Raw genomic sequence first — 25,094 nt, 5'->3', positions numbered from 1 at the left:
TGCCCACCCTCCAGCGGGTGCCCACGCCCGTGCGCAGGTGGCTGCCCCACGCATCCGTTCGGGCGTCTCCGGAGGCTGTGGTGTCCGGCCCTCCGAGGCCGGGCTGCCCAGGAGTGTGAGGGACGTATGCTCAGGGGACACACCAGGGTGAGGGGCCCTGCTGGGGTCTGAAGGATGAAGGACACCTCAGGGCAGGGACAGCACTAACGGGAGGCTGATGCGGCCACAACGGGACCAGCTCTGGGGGCTGGACAGCGGGAGGCCCTGAGAGGCCCGAGGCCAGCGGGGTCTCCTGAGCTTTGGCTCCATGCATCTTCCTGTCGAGTGGGTGGCCCTGTTTGCGTTGGCTGAGCCCGGCGCTGGGGGGCCAAGTCCTCCTTCCTGCTCCCTGGGGTTCTGGCTGGAATGCGGGGCCCCAGGCAGGTCCTGGGGTCAGAACAGCGGTCCTGTCAGCCTCCACCCACAGAAGCAGCCCCCCCCCCCCTTGACCCCAGGGCCCAGCTGGCTCCGGCTGCCAGGACTGACCCAGGCGCTGCAGGAGGGGGAAGGCCCAGGAAGGATGCAGACACCTCCGGACCCCCCTATCCACCCCGCACTCTGGCTGCAGCCAGCTGCCCTTCACGGGGCTGTAAAGGGTCTCTTTCCTCCTGCTCTTGGCACATGCGATTACATCTTCCTATATAGTTTCTCTTCCTGCTTTCTTCTGGATAACCCATAGCTCCTACATAAACAATTGAGGCCTCCTGTGTGCCTGTCTGCACCAAGCCCTGGTGACGCAACTGTTGACTGTGCTGTCTGCCCCACTTTGTTTAGGGGTGACCTCCTCCAGGAAGCCCCCCTGGATTGGGCAGAGGGCCACCTATACGTTCCTGCAGCCCCTCACCCTTCCCCGTCACAGTCGGGATTGTGGTGCATTGTGGTTTGGGTTCGTGTGTGTTGGCCACGCTCCGAGCTGCGGAGGGAACGCCTGTTTTCACGGCTGGACCCCAGCGCCGGCCCCCCGTACAGTGGTGCCCCATAGATGTTGGCCTGGCCAGTGAATGGAGTAGCAGCTAACATTTGATCACACGCGTGCTACATGCCTGGGACTGTTCTACGTGCTTTGCAGGCATGTACTTATTAAAGCCTATTATTGTTATGCATTTTGTAAAAATGGGGAAACTGAGTCACGACTTTCAAGTTGCTTCCTCAGTTAATCGGGGGGAGGTCAAGGCCACAGAGCTGGTCAGTGAGGGAGCTGAGATATGAACCCCAGCACGTCACCACGATGGCTTCCCAGGGAACACGGGAGCGAGTGAACACATGCGTGCATGAACGGCTCCCTGGCATTCCCGGTACATCCACCCTTCTAGGCTGTGGCCTTCCCACGGGTCACCGCCTTCCTCCTGGCCCTGCCACGCCCCAGGCTCCAGCCACTTCCCCCACCTCCCTCCTCCGCTCCCCACCTCCATGCCAGCCTGCCGCCAGCTGCCTCCTCCCCAGCCCAGGCCCCTGGCTTTGCCTGTTGGGCTTGTGGTCCATGTTTGGGACTCCGCCTGCACGTCTCGCCCAGTCTCCCGCCTGGGCCCTGACCAGACCATCCGAGCACTCTGGGATGTCACACACGACCTCAAACTTAGGGCCCAAAGTCAAGGCACCCCTGTTCGTAGCAGTGCTGTCCTATGGCCAAAGAGCGGACGCACCCCAGTGTCCCCTGGAGAATGAGAATGCAAAGTGTGGGCTATTCGTACAATGGACTGTCACTTTCTTAAAGAAAGGAGATCCCAACGCCTGCCACGGCACGGGCGGACCTTGCAGACAGGATGCTGAGTGAAATAAGCCAGGCCCAGACGGGCAGATACTGTATGACTGTACTTACACTAGAGGCCCAGTGCACGACATTCGTGCACAGGGCGGGGGGGGGGGGCGGGTCTTTCAGCCCGGCCCGCGCCCTCCCGCAGTCCGGGACCCCTAGGGATGCAGCAGTGCGGCAAGCGGCAGGCGGCCAGGGAGGAGCCCGGATCGGGGCTGGGCGTCCGGCAGCTCCCGCTCATCCCAGCCCACTGCGCCTGCTGCCGTCGCGGCTGGGAGAGGCTCCCAATGCTGTGGCAGCTGCGCTCGCCAGCTGTGAGCCCGGCTTCTGGCTGAGCGGTGCTCCCCCTGTGAGAGCACACTGACCACCAAGGGGCGGCTCCTGCATTGCGCGTCTGCCCCCCGGTGGTCAGAGTGCATCATAGCGACTGGTCGTCCTGGTCACCTGCCGAAACAGTTGCTTAGGCTATTATATACATAACTGATGTCCCTGAAGGAGTCCAAGTCACAGAGAGAGACAGTCGGATGGTGGTGCCAGGGCCTGGGGTTGGGGGGGTTGTTGTGAAATTGGTAGAGTTTCATTTGGGGAAGACTAAAGGAGTTCTGGGGGCGGATCGTGGCAATGGCTGCACAACTGTGTGAAGGTACTCAGTGCCAGTGAACTGTGCACTTAAAATGGTTAAAATGGCGAATTGCATGTTGGGCTTTTAAAGCGAAAAGGCGCGGCATCCTCCCCTCCCCTGGCCTCTCCAGGTCCTGAAGTAAGAGCTCAGGAGCCACCGTGACTCTTTCTCTGCCCGCTGACTTCTGCATTGGCCAGATCTCCAGCTCACTCTGGAATGTTCTTTGTGTTTGCCCTCCTCCTCGTTCCCCTCAGCCCCTCCTCAGTTCCCTGATTCATCGGGATGGTCTTGAAAGTCCTGCCACCTCTCTTTGCAAACTTGTCATTTGTATATTTCAGTCACATCTCAGTTCAGACTGGACCTCAGAATCCTTCTTAACACAAAGCCCTGGGCCAGTGGCTCTCAACCTTGGCTGCACCTTAGAATCACCTGGGAATCTTTTTAAAATCCTGATTTCTGCCGAACCGGTTTGGCTCAGTGGATAGAGCGTCAGCCTGCGGACTCAAGGGTCCCAGGTTCGATTCCGGTCAAGGGCATGTGCCTTGGTTGCGGGCACATCCCCAGTGGGGGGCGTGCAGGAGGCAGCTAATCAATGTTTCTCTCTCATCGATGTTTCTAACTCTCTATCCCTCTCCCTTCTTCTCTGTAAAAAATCAATAAAATATAAATAAAATAAAAAATAAAATAAAATCCTGATTTCTGGGCCTCATCCTCCGGAAATTCTGTGTCTTTGTTATGGGGTGGGGCCACAGCATTAGGTAACAAAGAAACAGAATTTCCCGAGGATGAGGCCCAGAAACCAGGATTTTAAAAAGATTCCCAGGTGATTCTAACGTGCAGCCAAGGTTGAGGACCACGGCCCTAGGAAATAACGTCAGACAAAGTCTGTTCACTCTCTCCAGATTAGACAACAATAGGCTTGACACTCTTGATCCGTATTTGGGGTTTAGACTCTCAGCCCAAAGATGAGAGAAGTGGGATGGGCCCAGCCCTGCTCCAGCAGGCTCTCATGGTGCCTGGCACTGTGGTCATGGGGGTTCCCCATCACCTACCCTGGCAAGAGCTGGGGCGGGAGAGGACGGGAGCCGCGGCGGCAGAGGGTAGAGCTGAGGGCCCTGCTGTGCCTGCCCTGTAGGCCGGCAGCAGCTCTCCCCACCTGGTTCCAATGCCCGAGGCGGGCCGGGCAGCCTCACCCACGAACTCCCCGCTCAGCTTCCCACCCTGCCCCCTCCAGCCCCGCCCCCAGTCCGTGCTCCCCAGATGGCTCCAATTAAAGGCCTTTGTTTTGTTTCCATTTTCCCAAAATAAGCCTCCCTGTGCCGAGCTCCTTCTGCCTGGCCGTGCCGGATGTGGGCCGGCCTGGCTTTCTGACGGACCGCCCCACTGCCACTCCTGACGGGCACTGTGTCCCAGTTGCTGGGAGAGGACGTGGCTCAAGGCGCTGGCTTGGTGGCTGTCTTCGTGGACACCAGCACCCCCTTCCCGGCAGCCCTTTCCTCTGAGCATCCACGGAGCCCTGGACGGAGGGGTGCCTGTTCCGAGCAGCGACTCTGGGGCTGGACAGGCCTGTCGTTGACTAGACTCAGCTGTTTTCGGCGTGATGTTGGGCAAGTCCCTCGTTAGTAAAACTTGCACAATGATGGGACTGTTTGGGGACGTCTCAAGATACAGTGTGCGGAAAGCCCTTAGCAAGGTGGGTGGCACGTAATAGGCGCTTTAAATGCTGGCTGTTTGGGGTGAGGGCTTGCAGACACACTTGTGGCCGTGTCAGCCATGTTGTTGGGCCTGCCTGTCTCAACGTGGTCACTGGATCATAAACCCCTTGAAAGTACAAATCGTGCTTCGTCCTTCCTCACACATTTTGCAAGCATTTAGTGAGCGCCTACTATGCGCCAGGCGCCGTGCTCAGCACGAAGGATTCACAGCCCTTGTCCCAAGGGGGTCAAAGACTAGTGGGAGAAATAGGCAAGTGTTTACATAACAGGGTGCAGGAGCCCAGGGTGGCTGGGGGAGCCCAGTGGGGCACCCACACCCCCCGCTTCAAGGATGAGTAGCCATCAGCCAGGAAAGTATGTGGGAGGAGGACGTTCTACACCTGGCGGAGACGGAGGCTGGGCATGTGGTCGGTTCGCTAAGCCAGTGGGATGAGCAGGGATGTGTGGGAGCCAGCCAGGTGCGGAGTGGAGGGAACAGCATGCTGGGCAGCTGCGGGGTCTGTCAGATCCAGGCTCTACCCGGCAGTGTGGCCCCTGTTTACATCTGGGGAGGCGCTTTGGTCCCGCTTTCCTGCTGGGACCACACCTCAATCAACCGCACCCTGAAGCACCGTCGGCCCCTGGGGCTTGTAAGGGTCTGGGTTGAAACTGTAAATTTAATGCTTGTTGCTGTTTGGAAGACCTTGGTGTGTGGGGGCGTGGGGGGGCGGGGTCCTCCCAGCCTTCAGGTTGCCTTTGGCAGAAACCTTTCCGTCACCAAGCGTGGATAAGTTGCTTGCTGGCTCTTCTAAGGAACTCCTGACACAGAAAGTGCTGGCTGAGCCCCTGGGATGTTCCGGCTCCTCCTCTCACCTCGGGCCCGGCAGGAGGAGGACCAGCAGCCCGATGTTTGCATGAAATCCGGTGACTGTCTTTTTCCGATCACGATCACGATCACGCATCTAGCTGCCAGCTACCGTTTCAGCGGCTCCAGCTCCCCTCCCCGCGGGAGGCTCCGGCTGTTCGATGTTTACCCGGGAGTCGGGCGGACCTGCCCCCCAATCCTTTCCTGGGCGTGAGCAAGTCCCACCTGGGTCCCCGCGGAGCCGCAGCCGGAGCCGCAGCCGCCACCAGCTGCCCGGCCTTGGCGCCGGCACCGCGCCCGCGTCTTCCCGGATGTGGGGTTCCAGTGCCAAGCTGTGCGCAACGGAACTTTGCAAAACATCGAGCGTGGCAAGCCGGTCGCTTAAAAAAGATTTTTTTTAATGTGTTCCCTCCGGTTTTTTTTAATTAAAACAAGCTTCACGGGAGAAAAGTGGGGAAATGCAGACAATTAAGGGAAGACGCCACTCTGCCCTGAGGACAGTCCCGCCTTCTGTGGCTGTTTCTCTTTCTGCCCCTTTTTAGGGGCGTTTAAGTATAATGAGATGGTTCTGAAGGGGAGTCGTGTGTCTTTTTTTTCGTTCAGCGTCTGGCTTACGCTTCGCACATTGGAGACGAGTGGCCGCCGTCCCCGTGGCTGCATCGTCCCTGAGGTGATTCCCTAACTTACTGAGCCCTTGTGGTGCCAGTGCCCCCCGCAGCCACCACCTCGGCGACCATGTTCATGCATTTAGGTTCCTTTCCATGTTCGAACTCCCAGAGGGGGGATCCGCGTGCCAAAGGCCAGGAACATTGTTATGGCTCTTCAAGTCACAAAACTGCCTTTCCAAAGGGCTGGAATATATACATGTACAGGGGTAGATAGATATACATATAGATACTCAAGTTTTTCTTTTATTGGGGTAAAACATGTATAACATGAAATTTGCCATCTTAACCAATTTCAGGTGCCCAGTGGAGTGCCATTAAGAAAAGAGCATTCATGCCGAAACCGGTTTGGCTCAGTGGGATAGAGCGTCGGCCTGCGGACTGAAAGGTCCCAGGTTCGATTCCGGTCAAGGGCATGTACCTGGGTTGCGGGCACATCCCCAGTAGGAGGTGTGCAGGAGGCAGCTGATCGATGTTTCTCTCTCATCGATGTTTCTAACTCTCTATCCCTCTCCCTTCCTCTCTGTAAAAATCAATAAAATATATTTTAAAAAAAAAGAAAAGAGCATTCAATCTCAGCTGGTTTGGCCCAGCGGATAGAGTGTCGGCCTGAGGACCGAAGGGTCCCGGGTTTGATTCCGGTCAAGGGCACGTACCTCTGTTGCAGCCTCCATCCCTCGCCCTGGTCAGGGCACGCGTGAGAGGCAACCAGTCAATGTGTCTCTCTCACATTGATGTGTCTCTCTTTCTGTCTCCCCTCCCTTCCACTCTCTCTAAAAATCAATGGGAAAACATCCTTGGGTGAGGATTAACAAAAAGCAAACAAAAACACAGAAAAGAAAAGAGCGTTCCCATGGCTGTGCGGTCACCGCCGTCCGTCCGTCGGTCCGTCCGTCCGTCTGCAGAACTTTCTCATCTTCCCAAGCTGAGGCTCCGTCCCCTGCAAACACTGACTCCCGCGCCCTCCCCCGGCCCCTGGCACCCACCGTCTCCCTCTGTCTCTGTGAGTTTGCCTCCTCCGGGGGCCTCAGGTGCATGGGTGGTGTGTGGCGTTTGGTGACTGGCTGATTTCCCTCAGCATCTTGTCCTTAGGGCTCGATCCTGTGGGAGCAGGTGTCGGCATTGCCTTGCCTTTTAAAGCCCGTGGTGTGGACGGACCACATTTTGTGTGTCCGTCCTCTGTTGGCGGACACTGGGGTTGTGCGTGTGAGCGATGCTGCTGTGCACGTGGGTGTGCGAGTAGCTCTTCAGGACCCGGCCTCTGTTCTTTTGGATGCAGACCCAGCAGTGGGATTGCTGGATCATATGGTCTTTCTATTTTAAAATTTTTGAGAAACTACCAGACTTTTTCTTTGCAAATATACCATTTTACATCCCCACCAACAGTTCGAATTTTCCACATCCTCACCGGCACTTATTGCCTTTTTAAAATAAAATTATAACCATCCTCGCCAAAACCGGTTTGGCTCAGTGGATAGAGCGTCGGCCTGCAGACTGAAAGGTCCCAGGTTCGATTCCGGTCAAGGGCAGGTACCTGGGTTGCGGGCACATCCCCAGTGGGGGATGTGCAGGAGGCAGCGGATCGATGTTTCTAACTCTCTATCTCTCTCCCTTCCTCTCTGTAAAAAATCAATAAAATATATTTTTAAAATAAAATTATAACCATCCTCGCCAAAACCGGTTTGGCTCAGTGGATAGAGCGTCGGCCTGCAGACTGAAAGGTCCCAGGTTCGATTCCGGTCAAGGGCATGTACCTGGGTTGCGGGCACATCCCCAGTGGGAGATGTGCAGGAGGCAGCTGATCGATGTTTCTAACTCTCTATCTCTCTCCCTTCCTCTCTGTAAAAAATCAATAAAATATATTTAAAAATAAAATTATAACCATCCTAATGGACGTGAGGCCCAGTTTATAAAAATATGTAACGGCCTCCGTTCTTTTGGATGCAGACCCAGAAGTGGAATTGCCCGGTCCTATGGTCTTTCATTCTGTAAAAGTATATTTCTATTGGTGTCAGAGAGGAAGGGAGAGGGAGAAGGAGATAGAAACATCACTGATGAGAGAGAATCACTGATCGGCTGTCTCCTGCACACCCCACACTGGGGATGGAGCCCACAACCCGGGCAGGTGCCCTGACCGGGAATCGAACCGTGACCCCCTGATTCAGAGGTCGGTGCTCAACCATTAGGCCACACTGGCCGGGCGTAAATGCATTTTTGACTTACAGTATTTTTGACTTGCGATGAGTTTATCTGGACGTAACCCCATCGTAATTGGAGGAGCCTCTGTGCTTCATTCCTTCTTATTCCCAAGCACTACCCCACTGTATGAAACTCCTGGTGGGGGGCGGGAGTGGCCAGTGGCCCAGGAGGGAAGCAAGGTGGGGTCCCTGGCTGGGCCGAGGGGGTGCTTGGTGGAGGCGCTTTGCAGGAGTGGCTGGTGTGGAGGCTCAGAGAAGCCGGCTGCAAAGGGCCGGGGTGAAGTTGCAGATGTGGGAGGGATGGAGCGGCCCTGGGAGGACCGAGTTAAGGTGGGGGTGTCTTCCGCCGCAGGCAAAGCTTACGAGATCACCTACGTGCGCCTGAAGTTCCACACCAGCCGCCCCGAGAGCTTCGCCATCTACAAGCGCAGCCGCGCGGGCGGCCCGTGGGAGCCCTACCAGTTCTACAGCGCCTCCTGCGGGAAGACCTACGGCCGGCCCGAGGGCCACTACCTGCGTCCCGGCCAGGACGAGCGTGTGGCCTTCTGCACCTCCGAGTTCAGCGACATCTCCCCCCTGAGCGGGGGCAACGTGGCCTTCTCCACCCTGGAGGGCCGGCCCAGCGCCTACAACTTCGAGGAGAGCCCCGCGCTGCAGGTCGGAGAGGAGCGGGGCTGGGGGCTGGGGGAGTGGGGGGTGGGGGTGGGCAGGGGTCGGAGGGTTGGGACTGGGCTGCGGGTGGAACATGGCGTCCAGGGACCACAGGAAAGTCTAAAGCGTCAGGACACAGGGAGACCCATGAGATCCCAGGGTTTTCAGATTTATTTATTTTTATTAAAATATATTTGTATTGATTTCAGAGAGGAAGGGAGAGGGAGAGAGAGATAGAAACATCAACGATGAGAGAGAATCATGGATCGGCTGCCTCCTGCACGCCCCACACCAGGGATCAAGCCCGCAACCCAGGCAGGTGCCCTGACCGGGAATCAAACCCTGACCTCCTGGTTCATAGTCGACACTCAACCCTGAGCCCCGCCGGCCAGGCTGGTTTTCAGATTTTAAACAACAGGAGCTTTTGTTGTGTCCAGACCTCCCGTGGGCACCTGATGATGGACTTGGTAGAAGAGGGCGCACATGCAGACAGATGTCCCTTCCTGGCCTCCCGTGTCAGAGCCTGTGGCTCCCGGGAGCCGGGGGACCACCACCACCTCACTGACCCCTTCCTGTGGGGGTGGGGAAACTGAGGCCGGGGGAGGGGAGGGCGTAGCCCAGGGGCTCAAGGGGTGGGAAGCCCAGACCAGAACCTGAGTGTGCTGGCTCCTTCCAGGACCCCGGCTCAGGGCCTCGCTTCCTCCCTCTGTGACCCCACAATGCTGCCCGCCTGTGTGTCTCAGGGCTTTTCCGAGGGTGAAAGGGAGAGAGTGGGAAGAGCATGAGCTGTGGGCCGGAGCCCCGGGGGGTGCTCCACGGCGGCGCCTCCAGCAGAGCTCTCTGCTGCGGGGGGCGTGGACCTGCCGACCGTCCGCAGGGGCGGCCGGGGCCTCGGTGTCCGCAGAACACTGCGGTGTGACTCGAACGTCTGAGAAACGGGATTTTAAATGTTGTTTCATTCTCATGAATTTTGACTTAAATAGCCTCTGTGGCCGTGGCCGGCACGTCGGACAGTCAGCTATGAAGTGGCCGGCATGGGCTGGGCACACAGGGTGCTCATTCACGCTTTGAAGCTAAAAGTCACCGCCGCACACCGTTCTTGACCTCCTCCACCCCGCACTCCGGACCGGGGCCTGTCCAGAGTCACCCGAGTCCCCACTCGATCCGCGTCCCCACTCACAGTTTTGGCTGCAGTGATTGGAAGTTGCAAAAGCCCGTTGCCTGTGTCCCTGAGGGCTCCAGTTTTGCCCTAAAATGACCCTGGAGGCCTCAGGGAGGGCCCCACACAGTTGGGCTGAGGGAGCAAATCCTCTCCCAACTCCTGCCCCCGGGGTCTCAGGGAGATTTGGACACAGTTCCTGTTATTTTAGCAGCCTGAGGGAGCAGGCCATGGGCCACAAGCCAGGGCAGGAACCCAGAGGAGGGTTGTGCGGCTGGAGACGGGGGGTGGGGGGGTGGGGGGGGGGGGCTGGAGAGGGGGGACAGGTTGTTGCCCTCCGGCCTCCTGGTGTGATGAGGGTGTTGGGGTAGATGCAGGAAGACAGGCTGCCTCGTGGTTAAAGCTGGGACCCAAACCCCAGCTCTGCTGTGCAGCTTGGAGCAGAGCACTTACCCTCTCTGAGCCTCAGTCTCCTCATCTGTAAAATGGGGGCACTAATGTCACTGGAAAGGGGACAGGGCCCAGAGCGGGTCTGCCATGGGCCAGCCAGCATTGTGTGTGGGTCCTTGACTTCGTGCAGGAAAGATCTCACAGCAAGAGTCCCCGTGATGTTGAGAGAGCGTTTATTAAAGCTGGGGACAGCGACACAAAGGAAGGGCTGAGAGCAGAGGAGGCAGCAGGAGAGCCTAGTGGGGCTCTGCTTTGGCTCCGAGAAATGTCACAGGAAAGAAGTGAGCCAGGACGGGCTGCTGTCAGCCACTGGGTAGTCAGAGAGAAAGGGGGCCTTGGAAGCAGGATCGGGGGGTTTAGCCCGGGATGAGCTGCGCTGCCTGCTGCTCCCCTGGTTGTGAGTCTCTTGGGGGCCCTTGGCGTTTAGGAGCAGGGGCGTAAAAAGTTCAGGCCCGAGAAAAGGCATGGGCATGCTCTAGAGCAGCGGTCGCCAGCCTTTCGGACCCGCGGACCACCGGTTGGCGACCACTACTCTAGAGCACGCCGGAGCTGGTAGCCTTTGCCTTGAAGGTTTGTATCTCTCTTCTGTGGGTGAGAATCTCAGGGGGAGGTTTCAGCAGAATACTCATCAGCTTTCCGGGTGCGTTTTTAATCCGCCAATGCATCAGCATGAGCGTGGAGGGGCGTGTGGGATGGTCCCTGGTCGGCTTTCTGCTGAGCTGTATCTGGGTCCTGCCGGCTCTAACCGGGTTTTGTTACTTGTTCCCCGACTTCATCCATCCTCGGGTTCGGCCGGCGCCAGTGGCCTTAACTGGGTCTCTGTTCTCTAGCTCTGACCAGGGTGACGAAGCTCTGTGCTCCCTGCTCAGGGAGGGGAGGTGTAAACCATTTGCTCTCAAGTGTCCTTGGTTGGGGAAGATAAGGTCTTAAGCTTCACAGGCCGGCTGTGCGTTGTTCAAATTGTTTGGCCTCGTTTACTTATCTCGTCTCGGTCTCCCCATTCCACTTGCCCAGGAATTTCCCAGCTTCTTACTCTCCTGCCTCAGTAACGGTCCCTACTCACAAGGCTCCTGGGAGGCCGCGAGCCAGCATCCCTGGGGAGTCTCGGCCCGCCCGGCCTCTGGATCATGAGGCACCTTCTAACCAGATCCCTGGGTGCACGGGGGTGTTGAGAAGTGATGTGGGAGACGGGGACGTACAAACTCTCTGAGGTGCCCACTGAGCTTCCCGGAGCTGCCCCCCCCCCCCCCCCCCCGCTGAAGCATCCTCCGCAGCGGCCCAGGGTCCCAGGCAGCAGGCTCGCGGGTCGCTGAGGTCAGGGAGCCGCAGAGGCTGGCTGGCCTGAGCCCTGCTGGGGCGAGGAGACGGGCCTTGCCAGGAGCTCCTTTTCTGTGCTAACGGCCTGGCTGCTGCACCAGGAGCTCCTGCGCTGAATTAAAATGCTAATTAAAATCCAGCCGCAGCGACCGATTGTCACAAACAGCAGGCGGATGAAAATGTCAGCCTTCACGTGGTTCTCTCCCACCAGCTCTTCCGGGGGAAGCGCTCATTCCGTGTTGATGGAGTGCTCGCTGCGTGGGCAGAGCCCGGGGCTGGGGCTGCAGCGAGTAAAGGCCCCCAGTCCCTGCTCCTGTGGGGGGCGGGGGGGTTCTGTAGGGACAGACATCGCCTGGGACAGGTGACTTGTCTGTGGAAGCCTGATCTTTTAAAAAATATATGTTTTTATTGATTTCAGAGAAGAAGGGAGAGAGAAAGATAAAGACATCAATGATGAGAGAGAATCATTAATCGGCTGCCTCCTGCACGCCCCACACTGGGATCGAGCCCGCAACCCAGGCATGTGCCCTGACTGGGAATCGAACCCTGACCTCCTGGTTCATAGGTTGACGCTCAACCACTGATCTTTGGCATGTGATGCACCTATAAACCGAGGGCCTGCCCCCCGCCAGGCCTCGCTGAGCAGGAGAGAAGGGCGCTGGGACATGCTCTCCCCCAGCTGACCTCTAGAATGGGGTGCAGGAGCCACTGGGAGGAGTCAGGTGACCAGACCCCACACCCCGCTGGTGTCATCGGCCATCCTCCCAAGTCCCTGTGGGCCCGGCGCTGTGCCTTGGCCCATGTCACAGATGGGGACAGGGATGGTCCGGGACTTTGAGCAACTTCCCCAAAGTTGCACAGCCAGGCAGTGGCCTGGCACCCGGGTTGGCAGGAGCCCGACACGCAGGCTCCTGACTTCGGCAGTGTCCTTGGAATGCGTCTGAGCGTGGCCTGTCCGTGTGTCCCTGGAGACCCGCGGACAGGCCAGCTGGGCCTCCCGGCTGACGGCAGCCCTTTCCCTGTGCCCCCCCAGGAGTGGGTCACCAGCACCGAGCTCCTCATCTCGCTCGACCGGCTCAACACGTTTGGGGATGACATCTTCAAGGACCCCAAGGTGCTGCAGTCCTACTACTACGCCGTGTCCGACTTCTCGGTGGGCGGCAGGTGGGTGAAGGCGGAGAGAGCGGCAGGGTGGCTGCCGCGTGGTGTCGCCCCACGGGGCGGGGGGGGGGGGGTGAAGAAGCCACTCTGTGCCCACGGGAGAGACAGGGAGCGGATCCTGGTCCCCTGGGCCCGGCATTCGAAGCCGCCTGGCTGCTCCCCGCCTCCCAGCCCACCTCCTGCAGCTTCTCCCATCAGCTGCGTCCACCACCACGTGAGGGACATGCTGGCCTGGGCACCACCGTTCCCTCTGCCTCAAAGGCCCTTCCCCCCTCCCCCCTCCCCCTTCCTCCCTCCCTCCTTCCTTCCCTCTCGCAGGCACTTTTATTCCTGCCATCAAGTGGCATTTTCACAGCACACAGCGCGGCTCCGAGGTCCCGGCTCACATGCGCTCGCATTGCAGCCGGACTGAGCGTGTTGTGCGTGTGGCTGGTGGGTGGCGACCAGGAGCAGCACGGGATGCAGAGCTTTCAAAGCTTTCCTTCCTTCCCAGCGCCCTGATTTTATAAGCAGCGCACCGTCCACCCCCTGCCTCCCAGCGCTCCTGGGGGCTGGGCATAGCCGGGCTCCGCACTGTTTGATGCGGCTTTGGGGCACCTCAGTTCAGGCCGCTCCCAAGCCCCATGGCCAGCCCAGCGCCTCTGAAGGGTCGCCACGCTCAGCGCCTTTCTCCTGTGGGGCGGTAGCCGTGCGGTCGGGCCCTGGTCCGCAGTCCGCAGTCCGCAGCAGCGCTAGTTTGTGTAAGCGTCTCCCCTCCCAGGAACAGGGACTGACATCCAGGCGGTCGCACACGTGGCCGCCCGGGACCGGGTGTGCAAGGCGGGCGGAGGAGCCGGGGAGGCACGAGAGATCTTCAGCATAAACGCAGGTCGGGTCCCTCCTGGGAAAGTAGCGAGGAAGACGGATGGGTTCCTGCTCCAGGTTCAGTAATCTGGCGGCAGCCTGCCCCAGGATGACAAGGACGGGAGGCCAGGACAGGCTGTGCGCGGCCAGGGGACCCGCCAAGGCTGGAGGAGGGGAGCATTCCAGCCGAGGGCCACCCTGTGCGAGACCTGGGACTTGAGGACCCAGGAGAAGGCCCTGGGGCTGGAATGGAGGTTCTCAGGGCCGTGGGTACAGTCAGTGGGGAGCTGTGTGGGGGTTTTGGTGCGTGTTTTTAACATATATATATATTTATTGATTTCAGAGAGGAAGGGAGAGGGAGAGAGAGATAGAAACATCAATGATGAGAGAGAATCATTGATCAGCTGCCTCCTGCAGGCCCCACACTGGGGATCGAGCCCGCCACCCGGGCATGTGCGCTGACTGGCAATTGAACTGTGACCTCCTGGTTCATAGGTCGATGCTCAACCACTGAGCTGGCCAGGCAGGATTGGATTTTTAAAATGCTCCAACATTTGGCAACCGTGTGGGGAAGAAGAGAGAGAAACGGCCGGAATATTAGGTGGCGGCCGTGGGAGATGGCGTTAGGCCGGGGAAATCGTGTGGGTCCGAAAGCTATTTAGGACGGGAAGTCAGCTCGACGGGGGGAGTGATGGCCTGGGGGGCAGGGAGCAGGGGGCTCCCATGGTTCAGGGACGCTTTGGGGGGCCTTGGAGAGGCGAAGAGTCTGGGAGGGACATGGGGTCCAGCTGTCTGCACTCAATGTGTCAGCGCCTTTCAGGAAAGGCTGGGGCCTGGGAATAAAGGGGAAATGGGGGTGTCTGAGACGGCCCCTCTGCGCCCTTTCCCTGCCACCCCACATTGATTCAGGTCAAACCCGGAGGAGGTATTCTCCGAGGGTGGCGGATGGAGTGGGCTCCAGCGCCTGCTGTCAGGGGCTTGGCCCCAGAGAACATCTGGGCCCCAGCTGCCAGAGCTGGACCACCCCCAGGCCTGCAGCAGGTGTCCCAGCGGCCTGTGTCCGCCCACAGTGGCCTACACGAATTTCACTGCTTCCCTCGGGGTCACAGGGCCTCATGGGGAAGGGAGGTGTTCACAGCAACCTCTTGGGAACACGGGTGGTCTCTTGTCCCAACACTGCCTGGTGCCCCCTCGCCTCCGCCAGAAACCCTGGGTGTTACCTGCCCACCCTGGGCTCCCAGGGAGGCCTGGCGAGGAAGCTGGGCCCTGCGCCCTTCCCAAGCCCTGTGTCCCCGAAGCAGGGACAGCACCGTGGGCACTGGCCATGGTCAGGCTGCTTCAACGCCCTCGGGGGCCCGAGTGCGGGACACAGCTTATGGGGAGCCACAAAGTGGCCCGGGCGAGCTGGCCAGGAACTCGGGGTCTGTGCAAAGTAGGAGAGCCGGGTTCAGATTCTAGCTCTGCCGCTAGCATCCGTCACTTCATGGCCTGAGCCTCCATTTGCCCATCTGTGAAATGGGGATAGTTACGGTCCCTCCCACCACAGCAGCGGGGCTCCAGGGAGAGCGGGTCGGGAGCGGCGCAGCGGAAGGCTGGGAGCTGGACGCCGTGGCCTTCCTCTAAGCAGCTGGGTTTGGCCGCTCGGGACAGCCCCACGGGTATGGCCCCCAGAACACCTCTCTGTGCCTGCCCAGCTCCAGCCGTCTCCTGACCTGGGGGGAGTGAAGCGGAGGGAGAGGGGGAGGTGGTACAAGGGCCAGGGCTGCCCTCCAAGGCACAGACTCACTGGGGACTTGAGATGAGTTGGGTGGGGGGTGTCCTCTGCAAGGAGCAGCCCCTTCCTCATTGGGCAGAGTCCTGCCCCTCCCACCCCCTGCACTGCCCTGTGAGCTGGCCCGCCTCAACCCCGGAGTCAGAGGCTTCTTCCTGGGTCTCTCGGCCCCTGGGGGCTCCTCCTGGCAGGAGCCTGCAAAGGCAGCCTCACAAAAGTGGCCATTACTGACGGGCGGCCTCGGGCAACCTCTCTGTGCCTCAGTTCCCCCATCTGTGAAATGGGCTAGAGCTTGTGACGTGCAATGGGATTACATGTCAACAGAGCTCAGAACCGCTTGTCTCTTTCTGTTGTCCCGGGCACATAGTAGGTCTTCAATAAAACTCATCACTGAGTGCAGGCTTCGGTGATTAACCCCTCCTCTGCCGACCCCGTGGGGCCGCCCCGAGCCAGTGCCTTCTCGGTTCTGAGCCCCTGTCCTCCACGCTCTTTCCCAGGTGCAAGTGTAATGGACATGCCAGCGAGTGTGGCCCCGACGCGGAGGGCCGGCTGGTCTGCCGATGCCAGCACAACACCACGGGCACGGACTGTGAGCGCTGCCTGCCCTTCTTCCAGGACCGCCCGTGGGCGCGGGGCACAGCGGAGGCCGCCAACGAGTGTCTGCGTGAGTGACCTGGGACTCCGGGGGCCCGGGGTGCCGGCCGGGAAACAAGCTCCCCGGGACCCGCTGTGGGGGCTGCTCCTGGGTGGGCCTGTGGCAGCTGGGACTCAGCTGCCAGAGCTGGACAGGAGGTGGGCCTGGCATCGTCAGTGTTCCCCCCACCGCAGCTCCCCCCCACCAAGTCCCCCACAGTGGAGGTGTTTGTTGTGGGAGGGCTGGGAAGGTCCCCCAACTTGTTCCTTTGTTTCAACTGCTGCAACCACTGCTGCTAATGAAAGCCAGGCTACCCCGGTCCCAGCCTGTCCCACAGCCCCCGGCAGCCCTGCCATGTTCCCGCCCCTGTGATGTGGCTTGGACCACATGTGGAGAGGACGGGGCTGTGAGCCCTTCTCCAGGGACATGGGGCTGTGCACGCATGGGGTGGGTGAGGGGACCCACCACCTTCCTCCCAGCCTGGTGCCCCAGCCTGTCTCCCCGATCGTCATCTGCGTGTTTCAGGCTCTGGTGCATAGCAGGTGTCAGGCACCGGCTCCCAGCGGGCTTAGCCGCCGCTGGCGGGAGCGTAGCATGTGCAGGTTTGGGCCCTGGGCCCTCTGTCCTCTTGGGTCGGGTCACTGGCTGCTAGAGCTGGGACAGGGCGGGCACAGCCTGCTCCGTGGGACAGGGTGCCGGGACCCTAATGGGTTCCTGCTGCCCTCGCTGGCCTGCCTCCACCAGGGAGTCCTCCCACAGCCGAGGAAGCCGTGCTGACTGGCTCACTCGTTCCGAGCCTGGAGCCGTCTCCATGGTGAGGACACAGAAGGCCAGATGCTGCTCTGGCCACGTCCTCACCCCTGTGGTCACATCTTTGTCCTCCCAGTCACCAGCCCGGAAACGGGGGCTTCGTGTCTGACCCGCCGCCACCCCCGGTCCCAGCAGCCCCTGAGCCCTGAATCCAGCCTGGTTCGCATCCCTCCAGCCTATCTGTATCCTTCTCTGCAGCCAGGGCCCCATCGCCCCTCTGGGCGCCCAAGCCCCCTCTTCCCTGCTGGCCCGGCTTCCCTCCTGCCCTCCCTGCCTGCGGCCCTGGGGGCTCTTGAAAGTGCAAGTGTGATTGCATTCCCCTATTAACCCCCCACAGCCCCTCGGCCCAAGGAGGAGTTCACTGCCCAGCCTCCGGGTCAAGCCGACCTCTAGCCCTCTGGGCTGGCCCTGCACCCCTCCCTGTCCTGTCACACTGCACAGCGTCCCCACCCTCCTCCCTGCCCTTCACAGGACACGCCCACCCCCTGCACACGCTGGGTGAATCTTCTTCTCTGGTTCCACAGTTTATCTCTGCTCTCACCTCCTGCCTGGGACTCTCCCCTCCCTCCCGTCCCCTCCTGCAGCGGCCAGCTCCTTCCTGCTCACCCCTCAGATGCCCCTGTAGCTGTGACTCCCTCAGAGAAGGCTTGCCCCAGTCCCCAGGACAGCTGTAGGGCCCCTCCTCAGCTCCCAGCGCCCGCCCCCCCGCAGGGTGTGCGCGGGTTGCTGCATCTGGCCGCCTCAGTGTGCAGTGTGCGCGCGGGAGCCGGGATCGTACTGCTCACTGGCTCCCCGCCCCTGCCCTGCTCACCATAGGAGTCATCACAGAGCCATCCTTAGCACGTAGGTTGTCCTAAATGAATCAATGAGTGAATGAAGGGTGACGTGCTTCTGAGTTACCCCATGATCACTGGGGACCAGGTTCACACAGATCCACAAGAGATCCTGGAGTGAGCCACACTGCCACTCCCAGGCGGCCTGTCTGATTCATGACCAGGTGACTGTCCCTCCTCGATTGCCTCAGAGGGCCCTGTGTTTTGGGATATTTATTAATGGTGCCCCCTCTGCTCATAAAAGTACCCTGTTTTGGAAGATCAATCAGTTGATCTCCATATCCTTGATCAAGCCGGGCCTGAACTCCATTTATGACCTTTCCCGAGCTGCCTGCTCCTTCCACAGAAGGAGGCTGATTGGCACGGACTCCCGTCCTGCCACATGCCACGGCCGCTGACACCCCCACCGCCTGCCCACAGCTTGCAACTGCAGCGGCCACTCCGAGCAGTGCGTGTTCGACCAGCAGCTCTTCCGCAGCACGGGCCACGGTGGGCGCTGCCTCCACTGCCGCAACCACACAGCCGGGCCACACTGCCAGCTCTGCCAGGAGAACTTCTACCGCTGGAAGCCCTGGATGCCCTGCCAGCCGTGCGACTGCCACCCGGCAGGTGAGTGGGCCCTGCTGCCCCAGCAGCTAGCCTTGCCCCATTCCGGCCCCTGATGCCCTGTGCCCTCACCCCCACCCCAGGCTCCCTGCGCCTGCAGTGTGACGACTCGGGCACCTGCACCTGCAAGGCCACCGTGACGGGCTGGAAGTGTGACCGCTGCCTGCCCGGATTCCACTCGCTCAGCGAGGGAGGCTGCAGGTGAGGTGGCTGCGCCGTGGGTGTGGGCAGCCCAGCAGGGGCACGTGGCGGGGCATTTGGACTGGATGGACGGTTGGATGGACGGTTGGATGGATGGGTGAGTGAAGAGGTGGGTGGATGGGTACGTGGACAGGTGGATGGAAGGATGCACAGATGGACGAGTGAGTGGATGGATGAATGGATCGACGGATGAGTGGTGGGTCGGCAGATGGATTGCTGTTCAGGTGAGCGGATGGTCACTTCCTTGGCGTGGGGGGAGCAGTGAACCGGGGGATGTAGGCTCGTGGGCCCGTCTGCCCCTCTCCTCTCAGGAGTGGGGAGAGTGGAGGGTTTCTTCCCAGGAGGACAGGCTGTTCCTCTCTGGAGTCGCTCACCTTTCCCCACGTCCTATCTCCTTGGCAGACCCTGCACCTGCCATCCCGCCGGCAGCCTGGGCACCTGCGACCCCCGCAGTGGGCGCTGCCCCTGCAAAGAGAACGTGGAAGGCAGCCAGTGTGACAGGTGGGTGAGCCCGTCTGGCAATGAGCCTGTGAGAAGTGGCCTCAGGCTTGTGGTGGTGCGAGGAGCAAGGGGCAGGGTCCTCGCAGACTTAGGCACCCCCCTCCTGGCACCTTCCTGGAGCCCATGGCTCTGCCATCTAGGAAGTCATCTGAAGGTTTTATTACTCTGTTATGCTGTGGCCCAGCACCACCAATGGTTCATAGCCTTGAAAATACATCTTTATTTTTCTAGTTCAGAATCCTGAAAAGAAATCGCTGAAAAGGATAGGAGAGATCATCTAATCCAGGGACAGCAAATATATGACACCCGTCCCATAACCCTACCATCCCACACCCAGGGCAGACATCACTAATGGAGCACTGCCACACCCTCCCATCCCACACCAGGGCAGACATCACTAATGGAGCACTGCCACACCCTCCCATCCCACACCAGGGCAGACATCACTAATGGAGCACTGCCACACCCTCCCATCCCACCCCAGGGCAGACATCACTAATGGAGCACTGCCACACCCTCCCATCCCACACCAGGGCAGACATCACTAATGGAACATTACCACCAGACCCACCCCCGCATCATCTCCCACCAGGGCGGGCACGCTAGTGTGCACAGCAGTGTTTATCATGAGCCCTGTCGTAACCTCGGAATCCTTCTCATTGCCCTGCTCCACGGAGCTCCTGCTGAGCTGAGGTCCACCTCTCTGCCATCCCATCATGGTGCACATGCAGCATTTAAAGCTCAGCTAGGCAGAAGGACTTTGCAAAGTTTCCTCCTTCGTGTGTCTGGGGCTCCGAGCTCCGCAGTGGGGCTGGCCCACAGACGTGGTTTCCGTCCTCAGGCGCACGCTGTGTTCCTGGCTCCGGACTCTGAAACCCTTTGCAGCCAGCACAGAGTCTGCCCGGGCCCTGCTCCTCTGGCCACGGGCCCTGTGTGTGAAGTATCTGACACAGCCTGACATTGCAGACTGTCTACTCTGGGCGTCCGCGCTGGGCCCGTATTGGTTCAGGAAGAAGCCAGGGCCAAAGCCGAGTGGCAGGCCCTGGCTTTGACTCTGCCCATAGCCTCGTCCACGCATGGCCTGTGGGCTCTGGGGTGGGGACTGGACTCCCTGCTTCATCTCCCTCCTCCCGCGACCCCTCACGTGAGGAGGCAGCATGGAGTCGGGGAACCAGACCCCACCCGGTTCTCCCACGGCTCTGTCGTCCCCCCCCCCCCCCATCCTGGGCAGGGCCTCACCCGGAGCTGCCGCCCATTTGAGAGATGGGAGCCCTGCCCACGTGTGTCCTGCGGAGCCTGCGGGGCGCTGGGGCAGCAGCCGCTTCTTATGAATCAGGTTCTGCTGTCTGGGCGGCTCAGATGGGCCCCGGGCTGCAGACCAGGACTCTGTTTGTTCATCGCCTCTCAGGGCTCCTGGGAGAAATGGCTGATCCGGGGGCTGGAGTGGGGAAAGGCAGATGAACTCGCGTGTCCTGTTGCGCCAGAAAAGGAAAACAGATTTTTTTTTAAAAAGTGCTTAAAAACAAAAACAGGTCTAAAAACAACCAAGAAAAACAAAAAACAAAAACAAAACCCAGCCCAGAAGGGGCCTGAGTCCAGAGGCTGGAAGAATCGGAGCCACAGCAATCCCGCGGTGCTGGGTTCTAACGGAGTCCACCCAGTGCGAAGAGATGAGTAAATAAATACCCGGGACTACGGGCCGCGTCTTCCCTGCAGAAGAATTCCAGATTGTTAACGAGGAAGGAAGGAGGGAAAGAGAAAATCGTCCTTAGGATTTGAGTGCCGCGGGGCAGGCCTGCTGCGATGAGTGGGCGGGACTTTAAGGAGAAACGGGATGTTCTCGTTGCCCCCAGACATCTCCCTCAAAATGCATATGATGTTATGGTGGGCTCAGCCATGTCCACGATCTTTTATTCACCCCGCCCCCTCCAGGACGGGGAGCCTAACTCCCTGGACTTGCCGGTGGGCGGGGTTAGTGATTTGCTTCCAGCAACTAAGTCTGACCTTTTTGTAGCGGAGAAACCTGGCAGGCAGCACGCAACCAAGTGGTGAGGGTCAGCGTGACCAGTGACGGCGCAGGGGTCTCGTTTCCCACAATGTGTTGGGGCGAGAAGGCGCTTCGCCTCCATTTCTTCCCAATAGCCATCGCCTCAGTCTGATTATGAGAAAACACCAGACAAGCCCAAAGCGAGGGACATGCTACAAGATCAAGCAGCCAGTGCTCCTCAAAAGTGTCAAGGTCGTGGGAGCCAGGGCAGACGGAGCAGCTGGGGAGACGGAGGACGGAACCAAGTGCTACGCTGTGGGAGCAGAAAAGACGTTTGTGGGAAAGGGGCAAATCCCAGAACAGTGCGGGCTCTCAGGAATGGGAACCGGTGCGAGTCCCTGGCTTTGATCGGTGTCCTGTGGTGGTGTCGGTGTGGCCATCGGGGAAGCTGGCGGAAGCAGCCACTGGACTCTCTGTACTAGAATTTGAAATCTTCCGTAAATCCGGAAAACCATTGGTTTACGTATCCCCGGGGCTTCTGGACTTGCATGAGTCCAGCTGGGGTCCCCGAGCCTAGCCATTCACCTGGCCCCGTGGGCCTGGCCTGCTTCCATTTCAGATGTCGCCCAGGGACCTTTAACCTTCAGCCCCACAACCCAGCCGGCTGCAGCAGCTGCTTCTGCTACGGCCACTCCAAGGTGTGTGCGGCCGCTGCCCGGTTCCGGGCCCACCACATCCTCTCCGACTTCTGCCTGGGTAAGAAGAGCCCCCAGAGCCGCCTCCGACGGGCCTCTCCCAGCCCCGGTGGGCGGCCATCCTGCTCTGGGCGATCCTGCAGTGGTGGGAGGGTGGAGACGGAGGAGGGGCAGCCTCTGGCCCCAGCCCAGACGCCCCCCGCAGGCACCCATGCCAGCCATGCAAGGTGGGTCCCTCTGCCCCCACCGGTGCTCCAATGCCCCCCTGCACCCCTCTGCTCCCCCTCGGCCCTGCCTTTTCCTCAGCCTCCAGCATCCCTTATACTTGTGGGCAAGGTGGGGTATAAGGCAGCCTTCGGATCCTGTGGGGGAATTTCCAATCACTCCAGGTCAAGACTGGCCTGCCTTGGTATAGCCCAGTGCTGGGGATCTAGCTCAAGGTCCTTGCCTGCATTTATTGAGCACCTGCTGTATGCCAGGCCGTGTGCTCTTTATATGCAGGGAACCTCACGGAGTCCCCGCAGGTAGGTGCTCTCATTCCCATTTTGAAAGATGAGGCACCTGAGGCCGGGAAAAGGTAGGTAACAGAACATAGTTGTTGGCACCAGGGTTTGCCAGCGCCTGAGTTTGTCTCTCAACCGCTGTGCAGGTGTTCTCTCTGGGCCCAGGGTCCAGGGTCCAGGGGCACCATGGTGCCCTAGGTCCCCAACTCCAGGTGGCACAGGTGCATCTTTGGAGCAGGAGAGCATCAGAGCTCTGAACTCTGCATTAAATCCCAGCCTGCGTGGACCCCAGACGTGCTCCATGGCGGAGGTGGGGGGGGGGGGGAGGCACTGGGCCAGGAGGGGCGGGACCTACATCTCCCCCAGGGAGGAAGAGAGTGTCAGCCAGAGACAGAAACTCGGGCACTGGCTCCAGGGCGCCCCAGGCGTGGGGGCAGTGCGCCCTCTGCTGGACGCCGCGCAGAAAGCAGGACAGAGAGAGGCTTGGAATGGGGCACAGGAGTCTGGGATGTTAGGGGCACAGGAGCCTGGGATGTTGGCCTCCCCCGGGACCCCTGGTTTAGCTCCTAAGGACAGTCACTGTCTGTCCTCACTCTGAGCGCGGCCCTGGGTTCATCCCATTGTCTCACCATCACCCTCGGACAGAAGTTCTCAACCTTTTTGGTCTCCGAGTTCCTTTACACTCTTGGACATCATGGAGGCCCTCAAAACACTTTAATTCATGTGGGTTGTGTATGTGGATATTTTCTGTATTAGAAAGTAAAGCAGTACTTTGAAAGGATCTATTATTAAAAACAATGATAGTAAACGTACAATAAAAATGACGTCCACCTGGGAGAAGCGACTTTTTAAAAAATATATTTTTATTGATTTCAGAGAGGAAGGGGGAGGGAGATAGGAACATCACTGATGAGAGAGAATCATGGATCGGCTGCCTCCTGCACACCCCCTGCTGGGGATCGAGCCCGCAACCCGGGCATGTGCCCTTGAACGGAATTGAACCCGGGACCCTTCGGTCCACAGGCCGATGCTCTATCCATTGAGCCAAAGCGGCGAGGGCAGAAGTAACCTTTTAAAAGACTAACTTTGTGAGAGCGCGCCCCTTGTTCTCCATTTCTGCGCATCTTCCTGCGGTCTGGCTTCACAGAAGTCGGCTGGTTCTCACCACGGCTTCTGCCATTGTCTGTTGTGATGTCACACATCTTGTGGCTTCTGGAAAACTCCACTCTGCTTGTGAGAGAGAGAGAATAGAGAATACAAATACATCTTAGTGTTAGTAAGAAGACAGTGTGACATCATGGACCCCCTGAGAGTCTCTGGGATCTCCCAGGGTATTCATACAAACGCTGAGAATTGCTGCTGGGACCATAAGTACGTCATTGCCCCCAATTTGCAAATGAGGAAACGACTTCAGAGAGGTTAAGTCACTTGCCCAGGGTCACACAGCCAGGGAGGAGCAGAACATAGTCTGGGACCGAGGAGGCCCGGGCCTCCCCTTTCTGACTTCTTTCCCTTTCTTCATCCCTCCCTCCTCACCCTTCAGGTGCCCCGGGTGTTGGGCCTCCACCCCATCCCCCCAGCCCCCTGGGGTCACTTGCTCTGTGCTAGACTGTGCGTGGTGTGATGGCTACACTGCCGTCACCAGCGCGAGTGTGGACTGGACTGGGACGGGACCGAGGCTGGGTTCCCATTCACGCTTGACAGCTTCCTAACCAGGCAGCCTCCCGGGTGCAGGGGGCTCATGACACACGCCCTGCGAAGGACAGGGGCTGGGAGGGCACTGGCCAGGAAGGTCTCTTCAGTCCCAACCCCCCACGTTGGGGTCTGCGGGCTGTGTCTTCATGTTTGCTCAAAGCCTGTGGAGAGGCAGCACAGGCCCAGAGCTCTGATCACACCCCAACCAGGGCCAGGTCCTGGGCTTTCTAGCTTCTTCTGGGGCTGCCTCCCAGCCTAAGAGCCCGCCCTGGCTCTGGGATGGGGATGTGAGCCGGCTGTGAGGTTGGAGGGTGGAGGCCACCCTCTAGCCTCTCACGGGGCCTGCGTGTGTGTTGCTGTCCAGGAGCCGATGGCTGGCAGGCCAGCAGCGCGGGGGAGCCAGAGCGGCCCGCACGGTGGAGCCCCAGGGGCCTCCTGCTGAACCCCGAAGCCGAGGAGGAGCTCACAGCACCAGGTACCTCCAGCCACAGGCAGCAGGACCGCGGGAGCCTGTTTCCTGTCGCTGCTCAGACACATGGCCACCAGCGCGGTGGCTGGAAACAGCACAAGTTCGCCTCTCGGTGTTCCAGACAGGAGTCTGGAGGGGTCTCTGGGCTGACATGGAGGTGTGGGCAGAGTGCGTCCCCAGAGGCCTCCCAGGGAATCCGCGCCCGCCTCCGGCTTCCGAGGCCACTGCGTTCCTTGGCGAGGCCTCTGCCTCCGCCTTCAGGGCTGGTCCGCTTCCTCGTTTCCCGTCGCTCTGGCGCCCACCCCTCTTCCATCCTCGGCCTGCCTCTTCCATCTTCTAAGGACCCTGTGACCATGTGGGGCCCAGCTGGGTAATCCATGTTCATCTCTACTTTCAGGCCACTGATTAACAGCCTGATCTCCACCTGCCACCTTAACTGCACCTCCCCCCAGCCCACCCGCCGCCATGCAGCATAACGTACTCACCGTGCTGGGGGTTAGACCCAGACACCCTGAGGGGTCGTTTTCTGCCGACCACGTGCCCTACGGCATGGGCTGGAGCCCTGCTTCCCGGTCACAGCAATGCCTCCCAGGGCTCCTTCAGGCCACTGTCGCGCCCCAGGCAGTCCCTGCATTCTTCCCATCAGCCCCTCACCCCCCACCCCCAAGGACTGCACCCCATGCCAGAGCCAACTCCAGTGGAAAGCATGGCCTCTGGGGGCCGTCGGCGCCTGCTCAGCCCCCCACGTGACACGTGTCGCTGGTCCTCGCTCTGAGTCCCACTCCATCTGACGCGTGTGGTCCGTGTGGCTCTGCCTGGGGCGGGCGGCAGGTGCCTCTGCATGTCCTCTGCTCCCACACACACTCCTCTGTCCCACGGACTCACCCGAGAGACCCCCGGTCAGACGTGCTGGCACGGAGAAGGTCAGGACAGTGACCGCAGGGCACTAGCCCAGGGGTGGCCCCAGGGGTG

At 59.9% G+C, this 25,094-nt stretch overlaps 1 protein-coding gene across 1 annotated transcript in view; it reads left to right on the top strand.

Annotated features, from left to right (window-relative positions):
- LAMC3 (laminin subunit gamma 3) overlaps positions 1 to 25,094 on the top strand; it is a 50,884-nt gene that overhangs the window by 3,590 nt on the left and 22,200 nt on the right. Inside the window, exons 2-9 of the mRNA XM_036329328.1 lie at positions 8,189 to 8,493; positions 12,447 to 12,577; positions 15,686 to 15,852; positions 17,886 to 18,074; positions 18,155 to 18,272; positions 18,675 to 18,773; positions 21,380 to 21,516; positions 24,018 to 24,128. Of these exons, the coding sequence (XP_036185221.1) occupies positions 8,189 to 8,493; positions 12,447 to 12,577; positions 15,686 to 15,852; positions 17,886 to 18,074; positions 18,155 to 18,272; positions 18,675 to 18,773; positions 21,380 to 21,516; positions 24,018 to 24,128 (1,257 nt within the window). The remainder of the gene's footprint in view (positions 1 to 8,188; positions 8,494 to 12,446; positions 12,578 to 15,685; positions 15,853 to 17,885; positions 18,075 to 18,154; positions 18,273 to 18,674; positions 18,774 to 21,379; positions 21,517 to 24,017; positions 24,129 to 25,094) is intronic.

The sequence above is a fragment of the Myotis myotis genome, unplaced genomic scaffold, assembly GCF_014108235.1.
Source record: "Myotis myotis isolate mMyoMyo1 unplaced genomic scaffold, mMyoMyo1.p scaffold_m19_p_12, whole genome shotgun sequence".
Lineage (NCBI taxonomy): Eukaryota > Metazoa > Chordata > Mammalia > Chiroptera > Vespertilionidae > Myotis > Myotis myotis.
The sequence above is the reverse complement of the archived record's forward strand: the minus strand, read 5'-3'. Positions and strand labels throughout refer to the sequence as shown.